Source organism: Enhydra lutris, unplaced genomic scaffold (assembly GCF_002288905.1).
Source record: "Enhydra lutris kenyoni isolate GAN:26980312 unplaced genomic scaffold, ASM228890v2 scaffoldscaffold86, whole genome shotgun sequence".
Classification (NCBI taxonomy): Eukaryota; Metazoa; Chordata; class Mammalia; order Carnivora; family Mustelidae; genus Enhydra; species Enhydra lutris.
Genome location: NW_019154170.1, coordinates 1,749,464 through 1,772,057, shown reverse-complemented (window position 1 = coordinate 1,772,057; position 22,594 = coordinate 1,749,464). Strand labels below are relative to the sequence as shown.

Genomic DNA, 22,594 nt, shown 5'->3' with positions numbered 1-22,594 from the left:
CTAACTGCCCCACTCAGATGTGTACTTAAATGCCTGCCGCAGCCTAGGGCCTCAGTAGGTCTGGAGGTCATGAAGGCAGTGTCTCTTTGGGTGGGGGGGATCGGTGGGATTCTGTAATCCAGGGGGTCGCTTGCTGCTCAACACCCTAATGCAAAGAAGTATGGAAACCCTAAATGTCAATAAGACCAAAGTAGAGAAACCCTGATTTAGACCTTTGAGGTTATGACCCAGTGTGTTGTTAACAGTTGATCCTGAAGACATGGAGGTTCACTGGCCCAAGTTAACCTGTATCAAAGTTCATAAACTCCACGTTGGCATTTCTTAAAAAATTTTTTTAACATACCAAGAGTCCTAAAAAAAAAACAAACCCAAAACATACAAATGGAAATGGCTCTGCTGGGAGGGCCTGAATTGGGGGTCAGCCCCAGAAAAATGGGGTTTCCTGTGTCACCCCACCAAGGCAGGATTGATCTGGGTTATGGACTGAGCCCTAGAGATCAGGGTTTCCTGGATTAATCCACCTGGAAAGAAACAGTTTCCAGAGAGTATGGCCCTGCGGTGCCCTTGACCTCTCTCTGCATCAGGGCATCCCTTGGGTTCCCTGGTGGTCTTTGGAACAGCAGAGGGAGGGCAAGGGAGGGAGAGAAAGGAGAGCAAGGTGCTGCTAGCACCTGGAGCTCCTGGGACCTGGCAATGCCAGAGATGGAGAGAGCCTGCTGGGAAGGGGGGGGGGGGAAGAGGGTTGGGGTGGGCTGATGTCATCTGTCTGTCCCCCATGGCTGCAGCTCCTAGGTCTGACCTCTCCCCTGCTGCCTTCCCGGGAGCTAAAAAGTGCCGGGTGTACCATGGCCTCCAGGCAAACAGACCCTCCCTGGTAGCATGGTATCACCGCCACCCAGAAAGCCATCAGGACTCCCTGCGGGAATCCGGAGACCAGATTATGCGAGTGGTGCCAGGAGTCCCAAGATCCGGATGTAGCCAGTGAATAGAGCCAGGGGCAAGAAAAGGGGGTGCATGGCGGGTCATTAAGAACTGGGTTTTCTGTCTCCAGGTGCCAGCCTGCCCACAGAACTGGGGGGCAGGTGGGCAGCATCTTGGAGCCCCAGGAGTGGCTGTGGACAGGGACTCCACCCTGCGGCTGCATTTTTTTTTTAAGAGTTTTATTTTATTTATTTGACAGGCAGAGATCACAAGTAGGCAGAGAGGCAGGCGGGGGGTGGGGGTGGGGAGCAGGCTCCCTGCTGAGCAGAGAGCCTGATGCGGGGCTTGATCCAAGGACCCTGGGATCATGACCAGAGCTGAAGGCAGAGGCTTTAACCCACTGAGCCACCCAGGCGCCCCCTGCGGCTGCATTTTTGCACCCACCTGCCTGCCTGGGCAGCCATGGTGTGAGGTAGGGGTTCTATCTTGCCAGTTTTGTATGAAAATGGATTTCTTGCATCCAAAGAGGCTATTGGCTCTGGCCCCTGAAACCATCACTGTGGGAGAGCTATGCTAGTAACGACACGCTAGCGCTGGGAGAAACGGAGGATGCTGAACCGAGGGTTTCCTGTGCAGTCAGGTGAGACCCTATGGGGAGGCTCATATTGTGGCCTGTACTCCTGCCTCTGGTCCATGTCACATCTCCAACTGAACGAGCCGGTCTCATCAGGGAGCCTTCCAAGAGCAGGCATCGGGCTCCTGATTTTGAAATGGAAAACAGAAAACGAAAGAAGTCCCATTTTAAAACGCCAGGTTAATTTACTTCCTTGGAATGAGCAGGAGGAATAGGGACCTGGCTGCTGAGCATTTCAGGGAGAAATCTGGCATCAGCACTTAGGGAATCCTCACGAGGTGGAGAATTCCCAGAGACCTAGAACATTCTGCGCACTAAAGTGACCACCCTTTCTGAGGTCTGCAAAACCAGGGAAGGCCCGTCTTCTAGTTCTATGTGACCTGTCCACCATGTAGGGGCCACATTGCCACCCCATCTGTGAGTCTCGAGGCATTGCCGACATGCACCCCAACCCCCGATCCACCTCGGGAATGCAGTCTGTTTTGTCTACTAGTAATGATAAGAGTGATGTTTAAGCCAGATCCTGTTCGAAGTGCTATGAGTGTGTCAGCTCGTTCAAGTCTGAGCCCATGAAACCACAGCCCTAGCAGGCAGGTGCTGTTTGCAAGCCCATTTTACAGATGCAAAAATGGAGGCTTTAGGGGGTTTACTATCTCATACACAGTGGAGGCTAGGAATAAAGTCCATACATTCCAGCTCCAAAGCCCCTGATCGTTTGTCACTTTGGCAGGCGGTAGTTACTTTGTTGCTTGGTCTTTAAAAAAAGAAAAATGAAAAAGAGCTGGTATTGTATGGTCTATCTTTCAGGAGGAAAATGTTGCTGGCGTGACCAGTAGCTGGTATGAGCCGTGTGACTGTGACGTGCTCCTTGGCCTGGCCTCTGTCTGTGCCATTGTGTCTGCCCACCACGTTGCCCAGATGCTCGGGGATGACTCCGATGTGTGCAATCTGATGGCACCACTCGAGTCTGTGCTTGCTTTGTCCTCTGGATCTGTGAGTCCTTGACTCCTTTCCAGAGGCTCCCTTCCCCCAGTACCTCCCCCCACCACTACTCCTCTCACTTCACTGCCCAGACCTTAGACCTCCACCTCCACTGGGTCTGATTTCCCTTCCCCCTACCCCTGGCAGAGCCCATCCCTGGGCATGAAAACCCAGCCTGGCACGGGCCCTCTCCAGCTGCAGAGAGGGGGAGACAGGGAGTTCTGGAAGTTGCTGTTCTAGGACAGGGATGCTGAATGAGCCTTAAGAGGAGATGGGCCCTCCCCATTCTTGCCCGCCCAACTCCAGGGGCACACGAAAGCTCTGTGGAGGTCGTGCCTGGCACTGCTGGCACCAAGCGTGTGTGGGGAGAGGGAGGAGGACAATGGAACGTTCTCTGTCCTTGCCTGGTGTGTGGCCCGCCTCCCGCTAACACTCGCCACCAGATACACGGTGGAGTCCATCTCCACGGAGGCGTGCTCAGAATGGAAGGACTTTCAGGGAGATGGGTGGGGGAGGGCTGACAATGGCTGAACTCAGATGGGGCTGGGGTGTGGTGGGGCTGCCTCCTGGGTTCCCTTCATTGCCCACCCACTTGCCTGACATCGAGGACATCTTCGGGAGCAGGTGCAGGTATCACTGGTAAGGTAGCTCCTTTTCTGGTTGAAGGAAGGGGGGTCGGGCGGGAAGTGGGGCCTTAAGTGACCCATGGGCCACCAAATATGAAGTTGCCCAGGTGCCTGGGGACCACGGCCACGTGGGTGCTGCTCACGAAGGCTGGTGAGCTCAGATGCAGGTCCTGGACCCAGAGCATCTCTCCCAGGAGGATTTGTGAGTCACACCGGAGTGGGGAGGGCTCAGCACCATGGGGCACGGGTGCCACAGGCGTGGGAAGCCCCAACCCTCTGTCTCAGACGGACTGCATTTCCCACGTCATGTGGAAAGGAGGGGCTGGTTTCCCACTACACAGGGCGGAAGGGCATGGCTTCCCATTTCACCAAGAAAAAGGGTGGGACATCCCCCTATTTTATGTCGGACACGGGCAGGAGTCCCGTATCTAAAGGGGCGGGACTTCCTGCTACACCGGAAACGGGCAGACTTCCTCCCACAGGCCTGAAAAATGGTGGGGCTTCCCCCTTCACCAGGCTAAAGAGGCAGGATGTTCCCTCTAGGTTGAAAGAGGGAGGTTTCCTGACTCCCCAGGAAGGGGAGCATTAGGACATCCAGCTTTAGGAATGTGAGGGGTGGGCTTCCCTGCCTGGGGGCGGGGGAGGGGCTGAGCTTCCTCGTGTGCTTCAGGCCCAAAGGCAGGCCTTCCGGCTCTTCTGTGTCAACAAAGGGCGGGCCTGTCCTTTTCCTCGGACGTAGGCTTTCCATTGTATTAGGAAGAGTGGGTACCTCCTCCTGGCTCTGGCCCACAGTTTGCCAGAAGAAGGGGTACAGTTTGCCCAGGACCTGCCACCCCTGCATGGGGTGAAGGTGGCCAGCCCCTCACCGTGGAGAGGGAGGTTAAGCAGGTAGACCAGAGGCTTACTCCCCTTAGGCCTTCTGGCCAGTCTGTCCTGTGTGTTCACGGAAGTGTGGTATGTGTGTGTTCGTGCCTGTATCTGTGGCGCTGTAGCTGAGCTGGGAGATGGTGGTGTGAACGCTATGTGTGCGCAGGGTCTGACACGCGTCAGGGAGGGCAGGGGGTGCTCTCTGAGGCTGTCAGAAGACCCACCCCCAGGCCTGCTACCCTGTCATCCTACTGCCCACTGAATCTGGTGGGACTAGGGAGTTGGAATCCAGCTTCCCACAGCGCCCCTCAACTCCCTTCCTGGGTTGAGAGGGCAAATCTCGTGTCCCAGCCTGCCCTCCCCTTCCCAGTGAGGGGGCTCTGGTCACCAGCTCTAGCCACTGGGGAGATGCCAGCCACACATCTAGACCCCAGGCAAGCTCAGGCCATAGAGAGACAGCCATGCACACAGTCTGACGTCTGCAATGACACAATACAACCACCCAGTCTGACCTCCTCACAGATTCAGATATACACACGCAGGCACACAGTGCAACAATATACCCACAACACACGTAGGCCCATAGAGACCCAGACATGCACCAGGCTACACAAATGCCATCAGATCTACCCCAACCCAGTTACACAGTCAGGCACCTGCGCCTATAAGCCAAGTGCAATTGTAGGGGTCACCCACACTGAACACACCTCTCCAAGCCAATACAACACATGGCATGAAAACAATAACATAACCCACAACACAGAGGCCCAGAGACACACGTACACACCACTACGTCTGATACGCACAGATAAGCTCTTGCACTCAGACCTCAGTACAGACCGAGCCCGATGTGGAAAGAGACCTGAAGCACACGTGCGTGTGACATGCACACCCGAGCACGTGTACATGGAATCCTACACTCACATGCATATAAGCACAACACAGACCAACCTCAGACACACAGGGAGACCCAGAACCTCACATACAACAGACACACAAACACAGAGGTACACAATACAGACACTCCCGCTCCAGACACACAAACTCAGAGATACCACTCAAAGAGACATACAGCAAACAAAATCATATGAAAGACTGAAAAAAAATGGTTGAAGGGAGGAAATAAAATCACATGCAAGACAGACAAAAAGGAAAAAGACACACAGCCAGATGCTCTTCTGGGAACACATACCCAGGAAGACAGGAAAACGCCCAAAGTCACACTTGTGGAGAGACCCTTTCTTCCCGATTCACACTGACTCACACTGACCCAAATATCCCGGAAGTACACAGATGAGCCCAGGGATGTGAAGTGACGTGACACGTGTGTGTGTGTCTGTGTGTATCATTGTGTACACACACACACGTGCGTGCAGCCAGCCCTCAATCTAGAGACCCTTGGATAAAAACAGGCAGAGAGAACCCCCTCTACAGATTTTTGGCTGTTGGCACTGGGGACCCTTAAGGCTGGTGGGGAGGGGCTCACCTAGCAGCAGACACAACATTCCAAAGCCACCAACAACATGGCGGTCCAGGTGTGCGGCCCAGGTAGGGCAGGAGTGTCCTGAGCAGGTCTCCAGGCCACAGGCCCTGGCCCCCAGATCACCGGCTGGGGCAAGGCCAGGATTGCATGTGGTGAAATTTATTGATTGTGGGGGCGACAGGGTGGGCGCACCCATCCGGCCTGGGGTTAGAGTTCGTGAGCTGGATGGGGCCCGGGCAGTGAAGACCACTGTGGGCAGGGCAGTTAGACTAGGGATGGGGATGGTTCAAAGGCTTAGCCCGGGTAGGAGGCGCAGGGTTCTCGAGAGTGGAACGCAGGAAATGCGAGAGGATTTTTAGATAGGAAATAAAAGGGCGGAGCCTGGGAAGAAGGTGGTACTGGACGGAGAGATAGAAAAGTAGGCGGGGCAGCAGAGTGGGCAGGGCCTGCCTGGGAGGCTAAAGGGGGAGGGGAACGCGCCAAAGCTAAAGAGAATGACAGGGGGGCACCTGGGTGGCTCAGTGGGTTAAGCCGCTGCCTTCGGCTCAGGTCATGATCTCAAGGTCCTGGGATCGAGCCCCTCATCGGGGAGCCTGCTTCTCCCTCTCTCTCTGCCTGCCTCTCAGCCTACTTGTGATCTCTGTCAAATGAATAAATAAAATCTTTAAAAAAAAATTAAAAAAAAAGAATGACAGGGAAGTGGGCGGAACTGAGGGTTGGCAGGACCCGGGCTGAGAGCCGGGCTAGTGGGCGGGGTCTGAGGGTGACGGCGAAGTGGGCGGGATTGGAAGGCTGATGGGGGGAACGGGGCCCAAGCTAGAGGATTACAGAGAAATGGGCGGGATTTGGAGGCTGATAACTGGAAAAGTAGGCGGAGCCTAGGGAGATGACAGGGTAGTAGGCGGGACTTGGTGAGTGGGCAAGGCCCGAAAGGGGGATGTCTGGGAAGTAGGCGGGACTGGGAGAAGGGGCAAGGCCTGGAGGGGGACGGCTGGGGAGGTGGGCGGGACTTGGGGAGATAACGGAGTAGTAGGCGGGACTTAGGGAGGGGGCGAGGCCTGGAAGGGGATGGCTGGGGAAATGGGCGGAACTTGGGGAGGGGGCAAAGCCTGGAAGGATGACGGGGGAGTGGGCGGAGCCTGGGGGAGAATGGAGGGGGGGAGTGGGCGGGGCTGGGGAAACGAGTGGGCGGACTGGGGCATGGGCAGGGCTTGTGAGAAGGGTCGGACCTGGAAGGGGCGGGCTCAACCTTCTTAGGGTCAAAGTCACGTTGGAGTTGGTCGGTGGTCCTCCTGCGCCAGCAGTCTCCGCCCTGGGCATTCCAGAACGTGGGTGATTGCTTGGTGGTCACTTTCTGGCTGAGAGCCGTGCGTGGCGGACCGGCACCCTTCCCTGTGCGCCGACGGGTCGCCCGGTCCGGGCGGGCGCCCTCGCCGCGTCACTTTGGCCAATGGGTGTCCGCCTCCGGCTCCCTCGGTCTTCCTCAGGACCCCGAACAGCACCCCGCGGGGGCGCGGAGCAGGCTCCGTGGAGGGGGCGGGCGAGGGTCTCCCGTCCCACTCCGGCTTCCCGACTCTGTTCCCGTGTTGAAGGTCTGCCTGGTAAGGCTCCGGCCGCCCGCCTTCCTGCTCCCGGGTCGCCACGCTCTTTCCTCACCGTCCTTTGCATGTGATGCCAAAGACCTAGAAGCAGGTTTTCCTTCTTTTAGTCTAGACGCCCCCACGATCCCCCCACACGGTCCCCCGGCCTTGCAGCCCGGGGTTGAGGCGCCTGGTCCAGCAGGGGTCGCTCGCGGCTTACTCTGGGTGCCGCTGCCAAGACAAGAGACCTAGAGGTTCCTCGAGAAAGTGGACAGGCCCCCCACGAGAGCCTGGTCCACTAGGGGGTGGTGGATCTTGGACGGTTTGAAGGATGGGGTCTGGGTTCCTTTGGTTGTGTTCCCTTGTACTTTGTGCCTTTGTTTCGAGTGTCTGGCCTGTCTCTCTGGGTCAGCTTGTGTCACTGTGTGACTTGTGTGCCTTCGTTGGCCTCTGGGTGTCTGATATTGTGAGTCTCTGATTGCGTATCCCTAAGAGTTTGAGTCTCTTGGAGGCTGTTTATGGGTGAGTGGGTATGTGTGACCATGGCCACGGGCGTGTCCTTGTGTGTGCCTGGGGCTAGCTTTAGTGGCCGCCCTGGTGTATATATGATTATGTGTTCAGGTATGTGTCTCAGTGTGTGTGTGTGTGTGTGTGTGTGTGTGTGCGCGTGCGTGAGAGAGCGAGAGAGTGTGTGTCTATACGGTGTGTTTGAGTGTGTCTTGATTTGTGTCTTGGTTTGTATGATTGTATATGACTGGAATGGGGGCACCTATTGTACCCCTATGTCTGTCTGCCTTGTGGCTGCCTTCCTGGGTGAGCTGGAGAGTCCCTCCAGGTGGTGGCTCTGCTGGGACTTCCTTCCTGGGGTGGGAGGGCTTGCTTCCCAGCAGAGTTATCTGGCTTCTCATGCCAGTCTCTTCTGAGGGGTCGTAGAGGCTGGCCCTGGTCTGCCCGGGTCTTCCCCATCCCTGTGTCCTTCTACTGCTCTCAGCAGGGAAACACCATTTCCTGCCTTTGATGTCACTGGTGCTAAATTTTCCCTTCTTCAGCTCGGGCTACTGGTTTCTTTCTACGTGTGTGCACACCTGACCACAATTCCGTACTTAACATCAAAAAACCAAAACAAAGCAAAACAGTAGCACATGGAAAATGCAAGTGGGCAAAAGTACATACAGTGAAAGAGCCACATTGCTCACCCCCAAATCCTGTGTGTGTCTGTGTTTTTTTTTTCTATACCTTCTAGAAATCTGCTGTGGCAAATACATCTCTGCTCTAACACAAAACAGCATTCTTGGTACATAGCATCCTGCAACGAACTTAACCTTTAGTTAGAGATCTTTATCGAGCCCCAAGGAGATGACTCAACCTTCTCCATGGCTTGATTACCAGACTTATTCTGGCCATTTATTTTTTTTTAATTTGTTATTTTTAAAAAGATCTTATTTATTTGACACACAGAGGGAGAGAGAGAGATCACAAGTAGGCAGAGAGGCAGGCAGAGAGAGAGAAAGAGAGAGGGAAGCAGGCTCCCTGCTGAGCAGAGAGCCCATGTGGGGCTCGATCCCAGGAGCCCGAGATCATGACCTGAGCCGAAGACAGAGGCTTAACCCACTGAGCCACCCAGGCGCTCTGGCCATTTCTTTTTTAATGACGACTTTGGCTATTTGCATCCTGAAAACGCTTTTGCAGCAGACATTCCCACCTGTTTTTGGAGCCTCGTGGTGTGTTCTCAAGATCGATGCTGGCATCGAATCACAAGGAGAACCAGACTGTCAGCAATGATGGCTAACCTCGCCGGGCCCCTACTGCGTGTAGGACACCGTTCTGGCTCCCTATCCTGGATGATAATCCCAGGAGGTGGTCACCACTGTGAGCCACACATCTTCGAGGGGAAAACCAAGGCATAGATAAGGGAGAATGTGCTCAGGATCACATAATGAGCAAGGGGCAGAGCTGGGATTGGAACCGGAGTAGTTTGGATCTCGTGCTTCTGTTGTTCCTCAGTCAGAGACACACCTGTGCACACATGGGACCCCTCCCTTCCTCAGTCCTAAACATGCAGCATCACACTGGAATCATGCAATTCCAAAGCAGCTGGTTGTGCACCCCTAACTCCACAAAGTGTAATTATTTTGTACTGCTGTGTGTTGCAGTGTATACACAACACCTGTGGTGTTTACAGGTGTATGCTGGGCCCTACGCCTTCCTGGCCGATCTAGGGCTGAGGAGGCCCAAACCCAACTTTCCCAGAGATTTGGCTAACTTGTACAACACGATTCCCCCTCTGGTGTTTCTTTCCTCCTCCAACACCTGTTAACATGGTCATGGCTAGGGGCTCCTGGGTGGCTCAGCTGGTTAAGGGTCTACCTTCAGCTCATGATCCCTGGGTCCTGTGATCGCTGTGTCCTGGGATCAAGTCCTGTATTGGGCTCCTTGCTCAGGAGGGAGCCTGCTTCTCCCTCTGCCGCCCCCGCCCCCCACTTGTGCTCTCTTGATCTCTGTCAAATAAATAAATCTTAAAAAAAATCCCAAACAAAAAACCCAAAACACATTGCCATAGCTCAAGACCAACTCTATTCTATCGGGTTCTTTCCTTCCCTTTCTTCTTTTCTTGTTTACACACCCACATTCAGTCCTTTCCTCACTTGCTTGCCTTCTCACTTGTGTACTTACTCAGCAAACATCACTGATGTCTTCTGTTAGGCTTTGCCTCTTTCCTGGGGGAGACGGAGGATCCAGGCCAACTGGAAGTTGACAGAGGCTGCTGGGGTGGGGGGGATCGGCCACAGGTAGGGGCTGGAGGGCCATGTGGAACCCAAGGAAAGGGAGACGAATTTTGCTAGGAAAAATCAAGGCACACTTCCTGGAGGGGGTACCTGTTCTCAGGGCCTCCTAGTGGGGAGGGAAGGTGCTCCTCCCTCCAACTACTTCCTGCCCAGTCCCTCCCTTGAGCCCTACGATGGTAAGGGTGAGGAGTCAGGTCCTACCCCAGAGGTGAGGAAAATGGCCCACGCTCCCCTTGGGGAGACCGCTGAGCCTAGAGGTGCAACTCCACTGAAGGTGGGGAGCTAACAGGGTGATGCTGAGAGCCTTGTGATGGGCAGGGCTGCCTGGCTCAGATGTCCCAACCACAGCAGCACGTCATGGCACTCCCTGGCTGTGGCCTGAGCCTTCCCCGGGCTGCCAGCGCCTGTTTCCCCTCCTTGGGGGGAATGTATAGATCCCCATCAAGCCCCTGGGTGTAAGGAGTTCCGAACAGTCACCATGAGTCATGGAGGCTAAGTGACTTCAACCTTTGGTGTCTTAGGTAGGTCCTGTTGGGAAGGACCATGGACTGGGGTTATGGAAGATTCAGAGACCAGACGACACCAGCTCCCCTCCATTGAGCCTTCAAGATGGACCAGAGAGAGTAAATATTTTGGGCTCTGTGGGCCAGTCTCTCTTTCAGTGCTCAGCCCTGCCACACTATGGCAAAGGTACGACATGGAAATGGACGGGCACTGTGGTGTGGGTGTGCCCTTCGAACTTTATTTGTGGACGCTGACATTTGAATTGCATATTATTTGCACATACCACGAAATCTTCTGCTTTTGACGTTTCCCCACCACTTAAAACCAGAAACGATGAATGTGTAAATGATGAATGAATAAAATGTGTCATCGGTGGACTGTGATTTGTTGATCTCTAGAGCCCATGCTGGCAACTGTCTGTACTTCATTCGTTCAGGGAATATTATTGAGGCTGGTAGTTTTCTAGGGCAGATGGAGATGTGACATTCCAGGAGATAACAATCTCCTGGGCAAAACAAGCCAGGAAACAAAATGAGCGAGGATATTTCCGATGGTGGAAATGCTACCAAGGAAATACCATGGGGCCATAGACCCAGGACCGGAGGGCAGGACGCTTTCTTTTGGGTCCTCAGAGAAGGTGATGCTTGCAGTCTTCCAAACACCTCCTTTGGTCAGCTCCCTGGCTGTGGCCTGCTGTGGGGTAGGGCTTGATGATAAATGGACTGGTTCCTGCTTGGTTCCTAGGAGAGGGGTCTTCTACCATCCCATCTTTCCAGTCCTGAGTGCTGAGTGGGGATGAGGGTTGGGGTGGGGAGAATTTCAGCTCCTGCCTTCGGAGTCAGGGGTCAGTTTTCCAGTGTGATTCTTCTACTCTCAGATGGCTTCCTCTGCCCAGAAACTGTCCTTCCAGCTCTCCTGAGCAAAAAGCAACATTAGAAATGGCTGTTTTTTGGGGTGCCTGGGTGGCTCAGTGAGTTAAAGCCTCTGACTTCGGCTCAGGTCATGATCCCAGGGTCCTGGGATCGAGCCCCGCACCCCATCGGGCTCTCTGCTCAGCGGGGAGCCTGCTTCCTCCTCTCTCTCTCTCTCTCTCTCTCTCTCTGCCTACTTGTGATCTCTGTCTGTCAAATAAATAAAATAAAATCTTAAAAAAAAAAAAAGAAATGGCTGTTTTCCCACCTGCTGGGGAGAAAAGCTAGTGTCTCTTTTGGGGATCAGCTTGAAGCAAACTCCTCAATGTTAACCTCCACCCCCCACACTCTCTTTTGGAGTTGGCGGGGGTTTGGGAGGGGGTGGGAATGTTACCCACAGCCGGGGAGCCTTGGGGGATGCTGATGGTGGAATTCTGCTGGGGACACATTTGGCTTCCCGTCCTGCTGGCTGATAATCTCGGTTTAGTTTCAAAACTATCGCTTAGCTGTCACCGCAGTGGGCTTTCAGGAAAGTGCCAGTAGAACCTGGTACTCAGCTCATGCTGTCTACACACGGTGACGCTGGACCTGAAAGTGGTGCTGCCTGCCGGCCTGGGAAAGACCATTCCAGCCAGAGGGATGGCAGGTGCGAAGGGAGGACCCTGGTACAAGGCAGTGCAGCATCTCTAACTTAGGCCAGTGCCAGAATCCTGGTCTGGAGGGCTCAACCACACACTGAGAACTGAGCTTCTACACTTGATCTTAGCCAAAAGGCCGAGAAGCGATGAGAACTGAGCTTCTGCTCCCGGAGTGTCAACGGGTCTAGTTTGCGGTGCTAGAATTTGCATAACTAACAAATCCCCAGGTGCGGCTCCCTCGCTAGCTGGGGTGTCACACTTTATCAACAGTTCAGATACAGGAAGCATTTAGCACCTGCTAGCACCAACAACAGCCCGCAGCATCACTGCGTGCTTCCCGTCATTGTCCAAGGAGGCCCAATACTACAAAATAAAACGCAGGGGAACCATCCCATAATGATTCTGTTGAACCCAAATCCCGCCCGTCCCCCATCCCCCCCTCCATTTCCCGGCTGTCTATCAAGGCAGCGCGGAGATCCCTTGCCAGGCCAGTTTCCGCTGCGGAGCCGGGCTTCTGGAGGAGCCCAGGGCTTTCCCAGTGCTGCCTGTCTCTCAATTCAACGTCGCTTCCTCTTTTGGGTCCGAATTTTCACCCCTGCTCTGCTCCTCCTACCACCCCGCCTCCACCAGGGGAGAGTGAACGGGAAATTTGAGTTTCCTCTGCTTTAGCCAAGACTGTCCCTTCCCTGTAAGGGGGATTTCTCTACCTGGACTCTCCAGTCTTGTGCTTGTGGGGTCCAAAAGGGGCCCCTGACGGGAAGCGTCCAGGTGGGTGGGTGGGGGCAAGCCAGGAAAGGCTCCCCGGGAAAGTGAGGGAGGGTGAGGGGGGGCTACTGAGCTTGCCACTCGGGGTTCCTACGGCGGTGGGGGGGGTTGGTGTTTATGCTCCAGAGAAGGTGGCGGAGGCTGTTTCCTGACCCCTCTGCAGATATGCTGGATTTAGGGGAGCGCTGGGTGAGCCCCAGGAATGGGGGTGGCTAGGGAGTGGCAAGAAGGAAGGGAACGAGAAGGACTGAGAGACTAAGAAACCGAAAACCAGAGAGTCAGAGACAGGGAGAGACCCAGAGATACCCAGAGGGACAGACACAGACGCGCAGATAATGAGGCCAGAGATGGAAGCACCGCCTGAGACCTCATAGGGTGACAGTCCACAGAGACGGGGCCAGATCAAGAGCGAGAGAGGCACAAAGAGGCGATGCGGAGTTAAAGACCCTCAGAGAGGCAGAGGCGGAGAGAGATAACCGGAGAGACACGGGAGGGAGAGACCTGAGGACGAAGAGGAAACGGTGGGGTAGGCCTCAGAGGGCGAGAAAGCAGATGGAAAGCGGAGAGAGATTCAGAGAAGAGAAAGTTAGGGAAACTTCAGACGCGAGGCGGAGAGGGCGGGGCGCCGGGATCCCCACGCACTCCGCCCCGGAAAGCTCGGCTTCCTGAGTTCTATAAAGCGCGGGGTCCCGGGCCCGGCTGCAGCCGCCCGTCGCCGGCCATGTGCCCCCGCACCGACGCCTCCCTGGACCCCGAGGCCCAGCTACCGCCCGCGACCCCCGGCAGCGCCTGCCGCCCGCTGTCCTGGGCCCTGAGCGCCGCGCTGCTGCTGCTCGCGGGGACCTGCGCCGCCTGCGCGTTCCGCTGGGCCTGGCCCTCGGCCCCCGCCGCGCCGGGCCCCGGGCTCCCCGAGCTCCCCCAGCTCCCCCAGCTCCCCGAGTTCCTGCCGGACGCCGGCGCCCGCCTCCCCGACTCTCCGCAGGTAAGATGCGCCCGGAACCCCTTCCCTCACCGGGCCCCCGAGAGCACCCCTTCCTTGCCCAGGACCTCGGTGCGGGGCACCCCGTGAGACCCCCATCTGCGTCCCGGGCCCCGGAGGGTAACCCTTTCTCCGTCGCGGACTCCCGAGGGCTCTTCTTTATCTCCAACCGTGAAGGGGACTCAACTCCCGGGGAACCTCGCTTTTATCCTGCGCCCTTGGGGTCTCTGCCTTTCTTCCCAAGGGCCCTTGGAGGGAATCGGTCCTCCTTTCTCTGCTGAATCCCGAGGTTCTGTCCTTGCGGAACCCAGGGGTTGGTGGAGCTTCGGGTGTGCGTGATGCTCGCGTAGTTATACGGAGCACGGGGGAGGTCTCGGGACCTGCGCAGACCCCAGGGATCCCCACTTTCCAGGGGGCTGCGGAAGCGGGACGGGAAGCCTTCACCCACTTTCCGCCTTTCCCCTCTCCGCAGGGCGTGTTCGCGCAGCTCGTGGCCCGAGATGGTGAGTGTCCCGCGGTCATTCCCTTTGGGCTTTCGGGGCGGGGGTAGCAACAAGGTGGAGGAACCCCGGGACAGGGTGGCCTCCTCTCCCTCCGTGTTACTCTCTTCCCCTCCTCTCTAAAAGCTGTCCCCTCACCTCTTTGAACCTCCTCCATCTTCCTGACCTTCCCATGACCCTCTCAGGGTGCTGGCTTTTCCTCCTTGGACCCTCCAATGTACCTACCTCAGTCTCCCCACTCCCAACAGACCAGGGGCTTGATCCCACAGATCCCACCTGCTCTTGTCTCTCCCGCTGGGCTCTGGGAGGTCTGGTCTCCCTCCCCCGCCCCCACCTCCGTTTGCTCCTTTTAGAGACCTCCTCCTCATTCCCTTGCCCATCCAGACTCTTCCTCCCTATCCTCTCCCTTCCCTTCCCCTCTGCCTGCCCCCTCCCCACTTGTCTGTTCTTCTCAGTCCTCTTCCAGACTCTCCTCCCCACGCCTTCCCCTCGGTCTTCTCTCCCTTCCTGACACTCTCCCTTCCACCTCCTCCCTCTCTGGGTCCCCTCTGGGCTGTGCCACCTCCCCCGTTCCCCTCACCTTCCCGCCTACTGCCTTCCTCCCTCCCCACCTTGCTCTCCGCAGTCTGACGGCCCCTCTCACCCTCTCACCCTCCTCGGGCTTCCTTCTGCGGTTTCCACCCTGCACCCCCACTCCCGCTCTTCCCAACTGTCTTCCCCTCCCCTCCCTCGGAGTCCTGTCCTCCCTTCCTTCCTTCTCTCGCCAACCTCACCTCTGTCTCAAAACCTCTTCCTTCTGAGCCTTCTATCCCCCTCCAGCTCAGAGCCCCAGCACCTCCTCCCCAGGGCTGCATCCCCGCTGCACAGCCTTGCTCAAGAAACCTCCCCCCTGGGGCGCCTGGGTGGCTCAGTGGGTTAAGCCGCTGCCTTCGGCTCAGGTCATGATCTCAGGGTCCTGGGATCGAGCCCCGCATCGGGCTCTCTGCTCAGCAGGGAGCCTGCTTCCTCCTCTCTCTCTACCTGCCTCTCTGCCTGCTTGTGATCTCTCTCTGTCAAATAAATAAAAAAAAAAAAAAAAAAAAAAAAAAAAAAAAAAAGAAACCTCCCCCTTTTCTTTCTCCCTCAGTACAGCTGACCGAAGGGCCCTTGCGCTGGTACAGTGACCCCGGCCTGGCAGGCGTGTTCCTGGGGCCGGGCCTGAGTTACGACCAGCACACTGGGGAGCTGATGGTGGCCGAACCCGGAGTCTACTATGTTTTCTTGCACCTAAAGCTGCAGCGGGTAGTATCCAGCCAAGGCTCGGGCTCTGTCTCTGCCGCCCTCCACCTGCAGCCAATTAGTGCCCCGGGTGCAGCCCTGGCCCTGACCTTGGACCTGCCTCCTCCATCCTCAGAGGCCCGTGACTCCGCAGCTGGTTTCCGGGGCAGCTTGCTGCACCTGGACGCGGGCCAGCGCCTGGGTGTGCACCTGCGGGCTGAGGCAGGGACACACCTCGCCTGGCAGCTGGCGCAGGGCGCCACCGTCTTGGGCCTCTTCAGGGTGGCCACCAAAGTCCCCGCTGGACTCCCCTCGTCATGACCCACTGACATGGGGCCTGGCTCCCGGCCCCTGGACGGAGAATGAACGTTGCCTTCTTTCAATGGGACTCTTGGTGACGGAGTGTCCCAACTACTCTACCTCACCTGGCTTGGCAGGGGTCCCCGCTGCTGACCCCCTCCTCAAGGACTCTCCAGGTCGCTTTCCAAGTCGCTCTCCCGTTTCTGCCCCAAGTCGGACTTCTGGTATTTATTCTGAGCCTGAGCTCAACAGTGGACTTTATATTAATCCATTCCATTTCTATTTATTGAGCATCTGCTGTACACAAGGGCCTGAGCAGGGCTGGCGAAACATCAGTAAACAAAACAGATTTTGAAAAAAAATCGTTATTTATGTTAATATGTGAGAAATAAAGACTCATCCCCAGCCTCCGTTTTGGCAACCAGGGGGCTAGTCTTCGGGGGTCTGTGTGACTATACTGCGTGAGCTCCACGTGCGAAAGTCGTTCTGAGCACGTCCTGTGTGTCGGGCACTGTTTTAGGTGTTGGGGACACAGCTGTGAACAAGACAGACAGATAGCCCAGCTTTTGCACATCTGGCCCCCAGGTATGCCTGCTTGGCCCTAGGACTGAGACAGTGTGCGTCCCTGTGTGACTGCACCACGCGGGAGACTGTGCGATGGTGTTGGTGCTGGATAATGGGACACTTGTATACTCAGCGACTGCCCAGTATTGAACCTTTACCGTATGTCAGACAGCCTGAGGGACCTTCTTTGAGCCATAACGACCCTATGCTTTCGGGACTTCATACCTGTTTTGTCATTCTTTCTGCTGGGGACGTGACCTGCTTGTATCTGCGTGGCAGAAGTCCCGTGTAATTCTGTTCCGCAGGACCTCCCTTGCCATCTCTGTTCGGTGACCTCAGGCTGGTAACTTGAAATTGGCCGTGGGCGTCTGCAAACGCTTCAGGCTGGCTTCACGTGATTGTGTGCGGATCACCTGTTGAAGACAGTGATGGGGAGAGCGTGGATTAAACATGTAGATTAAACTCGGAAGTGTGTCTTGTCTTGAGCCGCGACGCTGCAAAGAGCACATGAGAAATTGAGGAATTTGTCTTGTGTTTTTGGACGGTTCATCTGATTTAGCAAAGAAGCTGCTCAAGATGATTGAATGAACCTTGTCACTTGGAGCCATGCAGGGCTGTGGGTGCAAGTGTGGAAAAACCCAAGACTGGGTTCTGTAAGTGTTGACTATGCAATTTGCAATGGAGAGTATTTTATGGGGGCACCTGGGTGGCTCGGTGGGTTGGGAATCTGACTCTTGATTTCAGCTCAGGTCAGGATCTCAGGGGTGTGGGATCTGTGTCCCCTGTGCACTCAGGGAGGAGTCTGCTTGGGATTCTCTCTCTCCCTCTGCTCCCCCCACTGCGTATGCAGACACATGCTCTCTCTCTCTCAAGTAACTAATTAATTCTTTTTTTAAAAAAAAAGGAGAGAATTTTATGTATCTTTTGTAGATACCTGCTGCACATTTTGCCATCCAAATTTATAATAAACACCCATATTCATTTTTCCCTGTCTGGAGAGCCGGTTGTTAGAAATTTGTTAGTTTCCCACTCTCTCCAGACCAGTCAGTCCTCCCAGCACCGTAATTTCCCCACCACGCTGATCTGCCCACTGGTCTATGTAAACCAGCTGAGTCTTGGCTTCTCACATAGAATGAGAGGGGTTGGGGTGGGCAGAGAAGACTTCACAGAGCAAGTGACCTAGATGGGCCTTAGGAGGAGGGATGGGAACCAGGGAAGGGGAGGGGGAGAGTGGCCTGCATTGGCCAGACAGGAAGGTGTGGGATGGGCAGTGAAGATGGGGATGTGGAAGTGAACACCATTTTGTCTAACCCATCTCTACTTCTTCTCAAAGAGTTCCTCCTGAGTGGGCAGGGCTGACATTGAGCTGACCCCTATGAGTGTCACCCTGATTGAGCATTAAATTATTGACCTCATTCTAGGGGTGCCTGGCTGGCTCAGTTAGAAGAGAATGCGATCCTTGATCTTGGGGTTGTAAGGTCAAGCCCCACGTTGGGTGTTGAGATTACCTTTAAAAAATCAGATAATAATAATAATAACAACAATAATAAATAAGCTTTAAAAGACCCACAAAAAATAAATAAACTGTTCCATACTATTTGGTTGTCCCTTGAAAAAAGGAAGTATGTGCAAAATGACAAATCCTGTAAGATGGAAGTGCAGCGTGACGAGAATAGGATTATTAAGGGGACTTACAGACAGAAACCTGTTTTGAGTGGCTGCGGGAGGAGCAGGTCCCTGAAACCTCCACCTCCTGGCAGTCCTGCTAGAGGCTGGGAGTCCGTATGGGGGGCACCGAGGAGGGGACACTCAGAAGGAGAATGTTTGAGAATAGTTGTGTCACAGTCATGTCTCCAGAGCAGAATAAGGACCCAAGATCCTCAAGGAAGTGGTTAATAAAAGGGAAAGGATGTATGTGGGGGAACTGTGCTCAAGAAGGCTTCGGGACACAGTGCTCTTCGTGGCCATTTGTCCAAGATGACTTCAGTCTGGTTCCCATATTGGCAAATGACTGTTACTCCCCGCCCCCACTGCTAGATGGTTGCTTTGGACTTCTAGGAGGGCCCTTGCCGTCCAAAACCTTGCACTTGGTTCTCCTCCAGGGTTGGTGGGGGAAGGGTGCTCCCCAGAACTCTGGGATGTGGGGTGGGTGAGTGGGTGGGTGGGGGCAGCCACAGGCTAACCTAGTTGTTGCCTATTTTGAATAGCACCAGGTGACACTGTCTTCTGGCGCAGCTGATTGGGCCGGGGCAGACACATGACTCAAGCTGGGCCAATCAGAGCTCCTCCACAGGAACAGGGGCAGGTCTGGCTCTACCAACCGCCCTGGTCAGGAATGGGAGGCTGTATGTGAGCCAAGGTGGAAGGAAGCATGTGCAGAGAGAGGGAGGGAGGGGCCGGGGGAGGAGGAAGGTGGGTGGGGATTCACAGATGAGACCATTAGCACCCTAGAGAGGCAGAGGAGCTACCTACTTTGCCTACTTGCCTCTTTCTGGTGACGTGGGTTGCTAGCACTTTAGTTTCCTAGAGTTGCTCTAGTAACGGACCAGGAGGGGCACCTGGGTGGCTCAGTGGGTTGGGCCACCGACTCTTGATCTTAGCTCCGTGTTGATCTCAGGGTCGTGAGTTCAGGCACCCCCTTGTGCTCCAAGCTGGGTGTGGAGCCTTCTTAAAACAAACCAAAAAACAAAGTACCGTATACTGGGTGTCTTAGAGTATCAGATAATTATTTTCCACCAGTCCTGGAGGCCAGAAGTCCAAAGTCAAGGTGTTGGCAAGGCCATGCTCTCTCCAAAGGCTCTAGGGAGGAATCCTTCCCTGCCTCTTCCAGCTTCTGGTGGATGGCGTTCCCCTGCGTTCCGCATTACCCCCATCTCTGCCTCCCTTGTGGCATGGCTGTTTTCCTTCTGTGTGTCTCATCTCTCTTCTCCTCTTCCTATAAGGACACTGCTCTCATACTGGATGTCGACTTACATTACTCCAGTACAACCTCATCTTAATTTAACTAGTTACATCCGTAAAGACCCTATTTCCAAATAAGGTCATATTCTGAGGTTCCAGGAAGGACATGAAATTTTTTTTTCTTTTTTTTTTTTTTGGTGAGGGTTGCTCAACCCAGTACATTTAGTATCTGCCCTTGTGTGCTGTGAGAAACCTGAGTGTCCTTTCATGAATTTCCTTCTGGGGTGGGTTCTGCTCCATGTTGCCCGAGGATGCAGGCCCTCAAGGCTATTGGTGACTTTCTTGGTAGTTTCGGGATTTGAGAGTCTATCCCACTTCCTGGGTTATTTGGGCTTGGAAGTGTCCCACAGCAAGGATACTTGGCCCCATAATGTTGTGGGATGTTACTAAGACCCAAGGTACAAAGATGGAATTCTGTAATAGTGACAGGAATTGTTAATTTATTAATGCTTAATGGTCCCAGGCAGTAATTGCTTCGCAAAGACTCCAACAAGAAGATGCTATTTTATTTTCATTCCCATTTTATAGGCAAAAGAAACGAAGGCCCAGAGAGGTCAGCCCAAAGTCACATAGCCAATAATAGGTAGTGTGGTCAACAGTGTGAAATGTAGAGCCGGTCTTCCTGGAATCCTGGCCAGTTCTTCTTTTTTTAAAGATATATTTATGTATGTATTTGACAGAAAGAGAGAACAAGCTGGTAGGGTGACAGGTAGAGGAAGAGGGAGAAGCAGGCTCCCCACAGAGCAGGGAGCCCAATGTGGGGCTCAAGTCTAGGATCCCAGGACCCTGGGATGCAAGCTGAAGACAGACGCCTAACCAACTAGCCACCCAGGTGCCCCCACCCCCCCCACCCTGATTACTTCCAAATTTGGGCTGAATTGTGTGCCCCAGATTTATATGTGGAAGCTCTAAACCCCAGGACCTCAGAATGTGACTGATATTTTCTTTACAGAAGTAGTTATTATAAGGGCCTACTTAATCAGAGGGAGCCATTTTGTTGCAGTAAACTTAAATTGACCCTGCCCCTCCCAGAGGAACTTACTTGCAAAGCCTAGATATAAGGGCGGGTCAGGCCAGGTGAAGACATCCAATCAGTGGGGCGCTCATATATCTACTAGGGTAAATTGAAATTCAGTTGGCCACCCATGTGTAACCTAGCAGTTTTTTTTCTGTGTGTGGCAGACCTAGCATGACTGTGCAGTTTTCTCTGTGTATTGCAATCTCATTGGCCACCTGTGTATAGCCCGGCTAAACTACCTCTATAAAAGTACATCTGTGAGGCTGGGAGGGGTCGCCTCTTTGCAAGAGACGGCCCTGACTGGTCAGTTTGATTCTCGATGCTTGGCACGAAATAAAGCTTTGCTTGACCTTCGCTCTGTATCAGTCTCGCTCCTTTGATTAGGGACCCTAACAGTTATGTTAAAATGATTTTTTTTAAGCTGGGTCCTAATCCAGTAGTATTGGCATCCTTGTAAAAAGGGAAATATGGAGATAGACCTGTGCACACACACATGCAGAAAATGCCATGTGATTGTGAAGATGGATTATCTACAAACCAAGGAGGGTCAGATCTGGAACAGACCCTTCCTTTGCAGCCTCAGAAAGAACCAGTCCTGACCACACTTTGATTTTGGACTCCTGGCCTTCAGAACTGTGAGAGAATAAACATCTTGTTTAAGGCACCCAATTTGTGGTATTTTATTGTGATAGCCCTAGCAGACTAATATACAGATGGTTATAGGAGTTGATGTATTTAATACACACTGAAAACACAGAGTCAGGCTCTCTGTAAGCACATTTCACACCAACATAAACACAGAATTCTACAGTGTCCCGTGGACATGTAGCAAAGAAGTAACGATTCACAGGAGAGGGGTTACAGTGACACATCTGTGATGTCATAAAGACACCCTGGCCAAGATGGCGGTTACAGAGTTACAAAGGCAATTTGGGAAAGATATGGTGTTCCAAAGACAATCACAGATTCATAATCTTGCATCCAGAACCATAAAATCCCTAAACAGAAAAAATTTCACAGCTCCTTTAGTAGCCCAAATGGACTGAACCCATGTGAATGTGTTTGTGGTTTTCATTTATTCCTCAGCTCAAGTATGCATATAATAAGGATGTTAATATGCTTGATTATTGGGTACTGTCCCAGAAGCCCCTTAATATATGTGTATTAGTATGAGTTCCCTTTAATACATACTTATGAGATATATATATATGGAGATATATATAAAACATATGTGGTATACGAGTCTGAGTCATTACTCACACAAAACACTTCACTTCTGTCTCTTCTGGTCACCAAATCTGTGGAGGCTTTTCCTGGCACCAACAGGCAATTCTCAGCCACCAGCATGGTGTCCAAGGATCCAACTCAACTCTGACACTATCTGCCCAGAGAGAGCATCGGATCTCACAGGTTAAGTGCCCAATTTCCACAAGACTGTCTCCCCCATTCCCTGCTTCAAATGCAAGTCAGAAATCTTAAATCGTCGCCTGGGTTTCTGACCAACCAGCTCTAGGTTGCAGGTTGCAATGATGTCTTCCTTGGGTTTGATTAATTTGCTAGAGCTGCTCCCAGAATTCAGGGAAACATGTTTACCATTTATAAAAGAATATGATAAGGGCTACAGAATAACACCAGATGAGGAGGTCTGGAAAGACCCTGAGTGCAGGAGCTTCTGTCCCCGTGGAGCTGGGATGTGTCACCTTTCTTATGTGGTTGTATTCGCCAACCTGGAAACTCCCCAAAACCTCTCTTATTGGGATGTTATGGATGCTTCCTCACGTAGGCATGATCAACTATAAGCACTGCTTCTAGCCTCTTTCCCTATCTGGAGGATGGGGGTGGGAAGGAAAAAGCCAAGCTTCTAATCATGGCTTGGTCTTTCTGATGACCATCTCCCACCCAGGAGTCATCCAGAGTCGCCTCATTAGAACAAAAGATGCTCCTAGTGTTCTCATCACTTAGGAATTTGCTAGGGTTTAGGAGCCCTGTGTTGGGGGTGAGGTCAAAGATACATACATAATTACCAGTGTCAGTTCTGGATTCCAGAACATATTTGGTGTCTAGGGCTCAAACTGGGAGCAGCTCTAGCAAATTAATCAAACAGATCAGGGACTGTGAAATTGTATGAGGGACTGGGATGTGGATTGAGGCCATTGATAAGAGGTGGGATGTCACAAAGGGGGATGGCCCACTCACACTATCTCAGTGGGAGTATCCCTTGGGGAGGGTTTTTTTTTTTCTGAAAGATTTTATTTATTTATTTGATAGAGAGAGAGAGAGATCACAAGTAGGCAGAGAGGCAGGCAGAGAGAGAGGGAG

At 53.6% G+C, this 22,594-nt stretch overlaps 1 protein-coding gene across 1 annotated transcript; it reads left to right on the top strand.

The window, feature by feature from the left end:
* The first annotated feature begins 13,417 nt into the window (after positions 1-13,417).
* On the top strand, positions 13,418-15,762 carry LOC111161838 (TNF superfamily member 9). The gene is made up of 3 exons (XM_022525844.1): positions 13,418-13,678; positions 14,148-14,178; positions 15,302-15,762. Exons 1-3 carry the CDS (start codon positions 13,418-13,420, stop codon positions 15,751-15,753), a joined length of 744 nt encoding a protein of 247 aa, XP_022381552.1. The 3' UTR covers positions 15,754-15,762.
* The last annotated feature ends 6,832 nt before the right edge of the window (positions 15,763-22,594 follow it).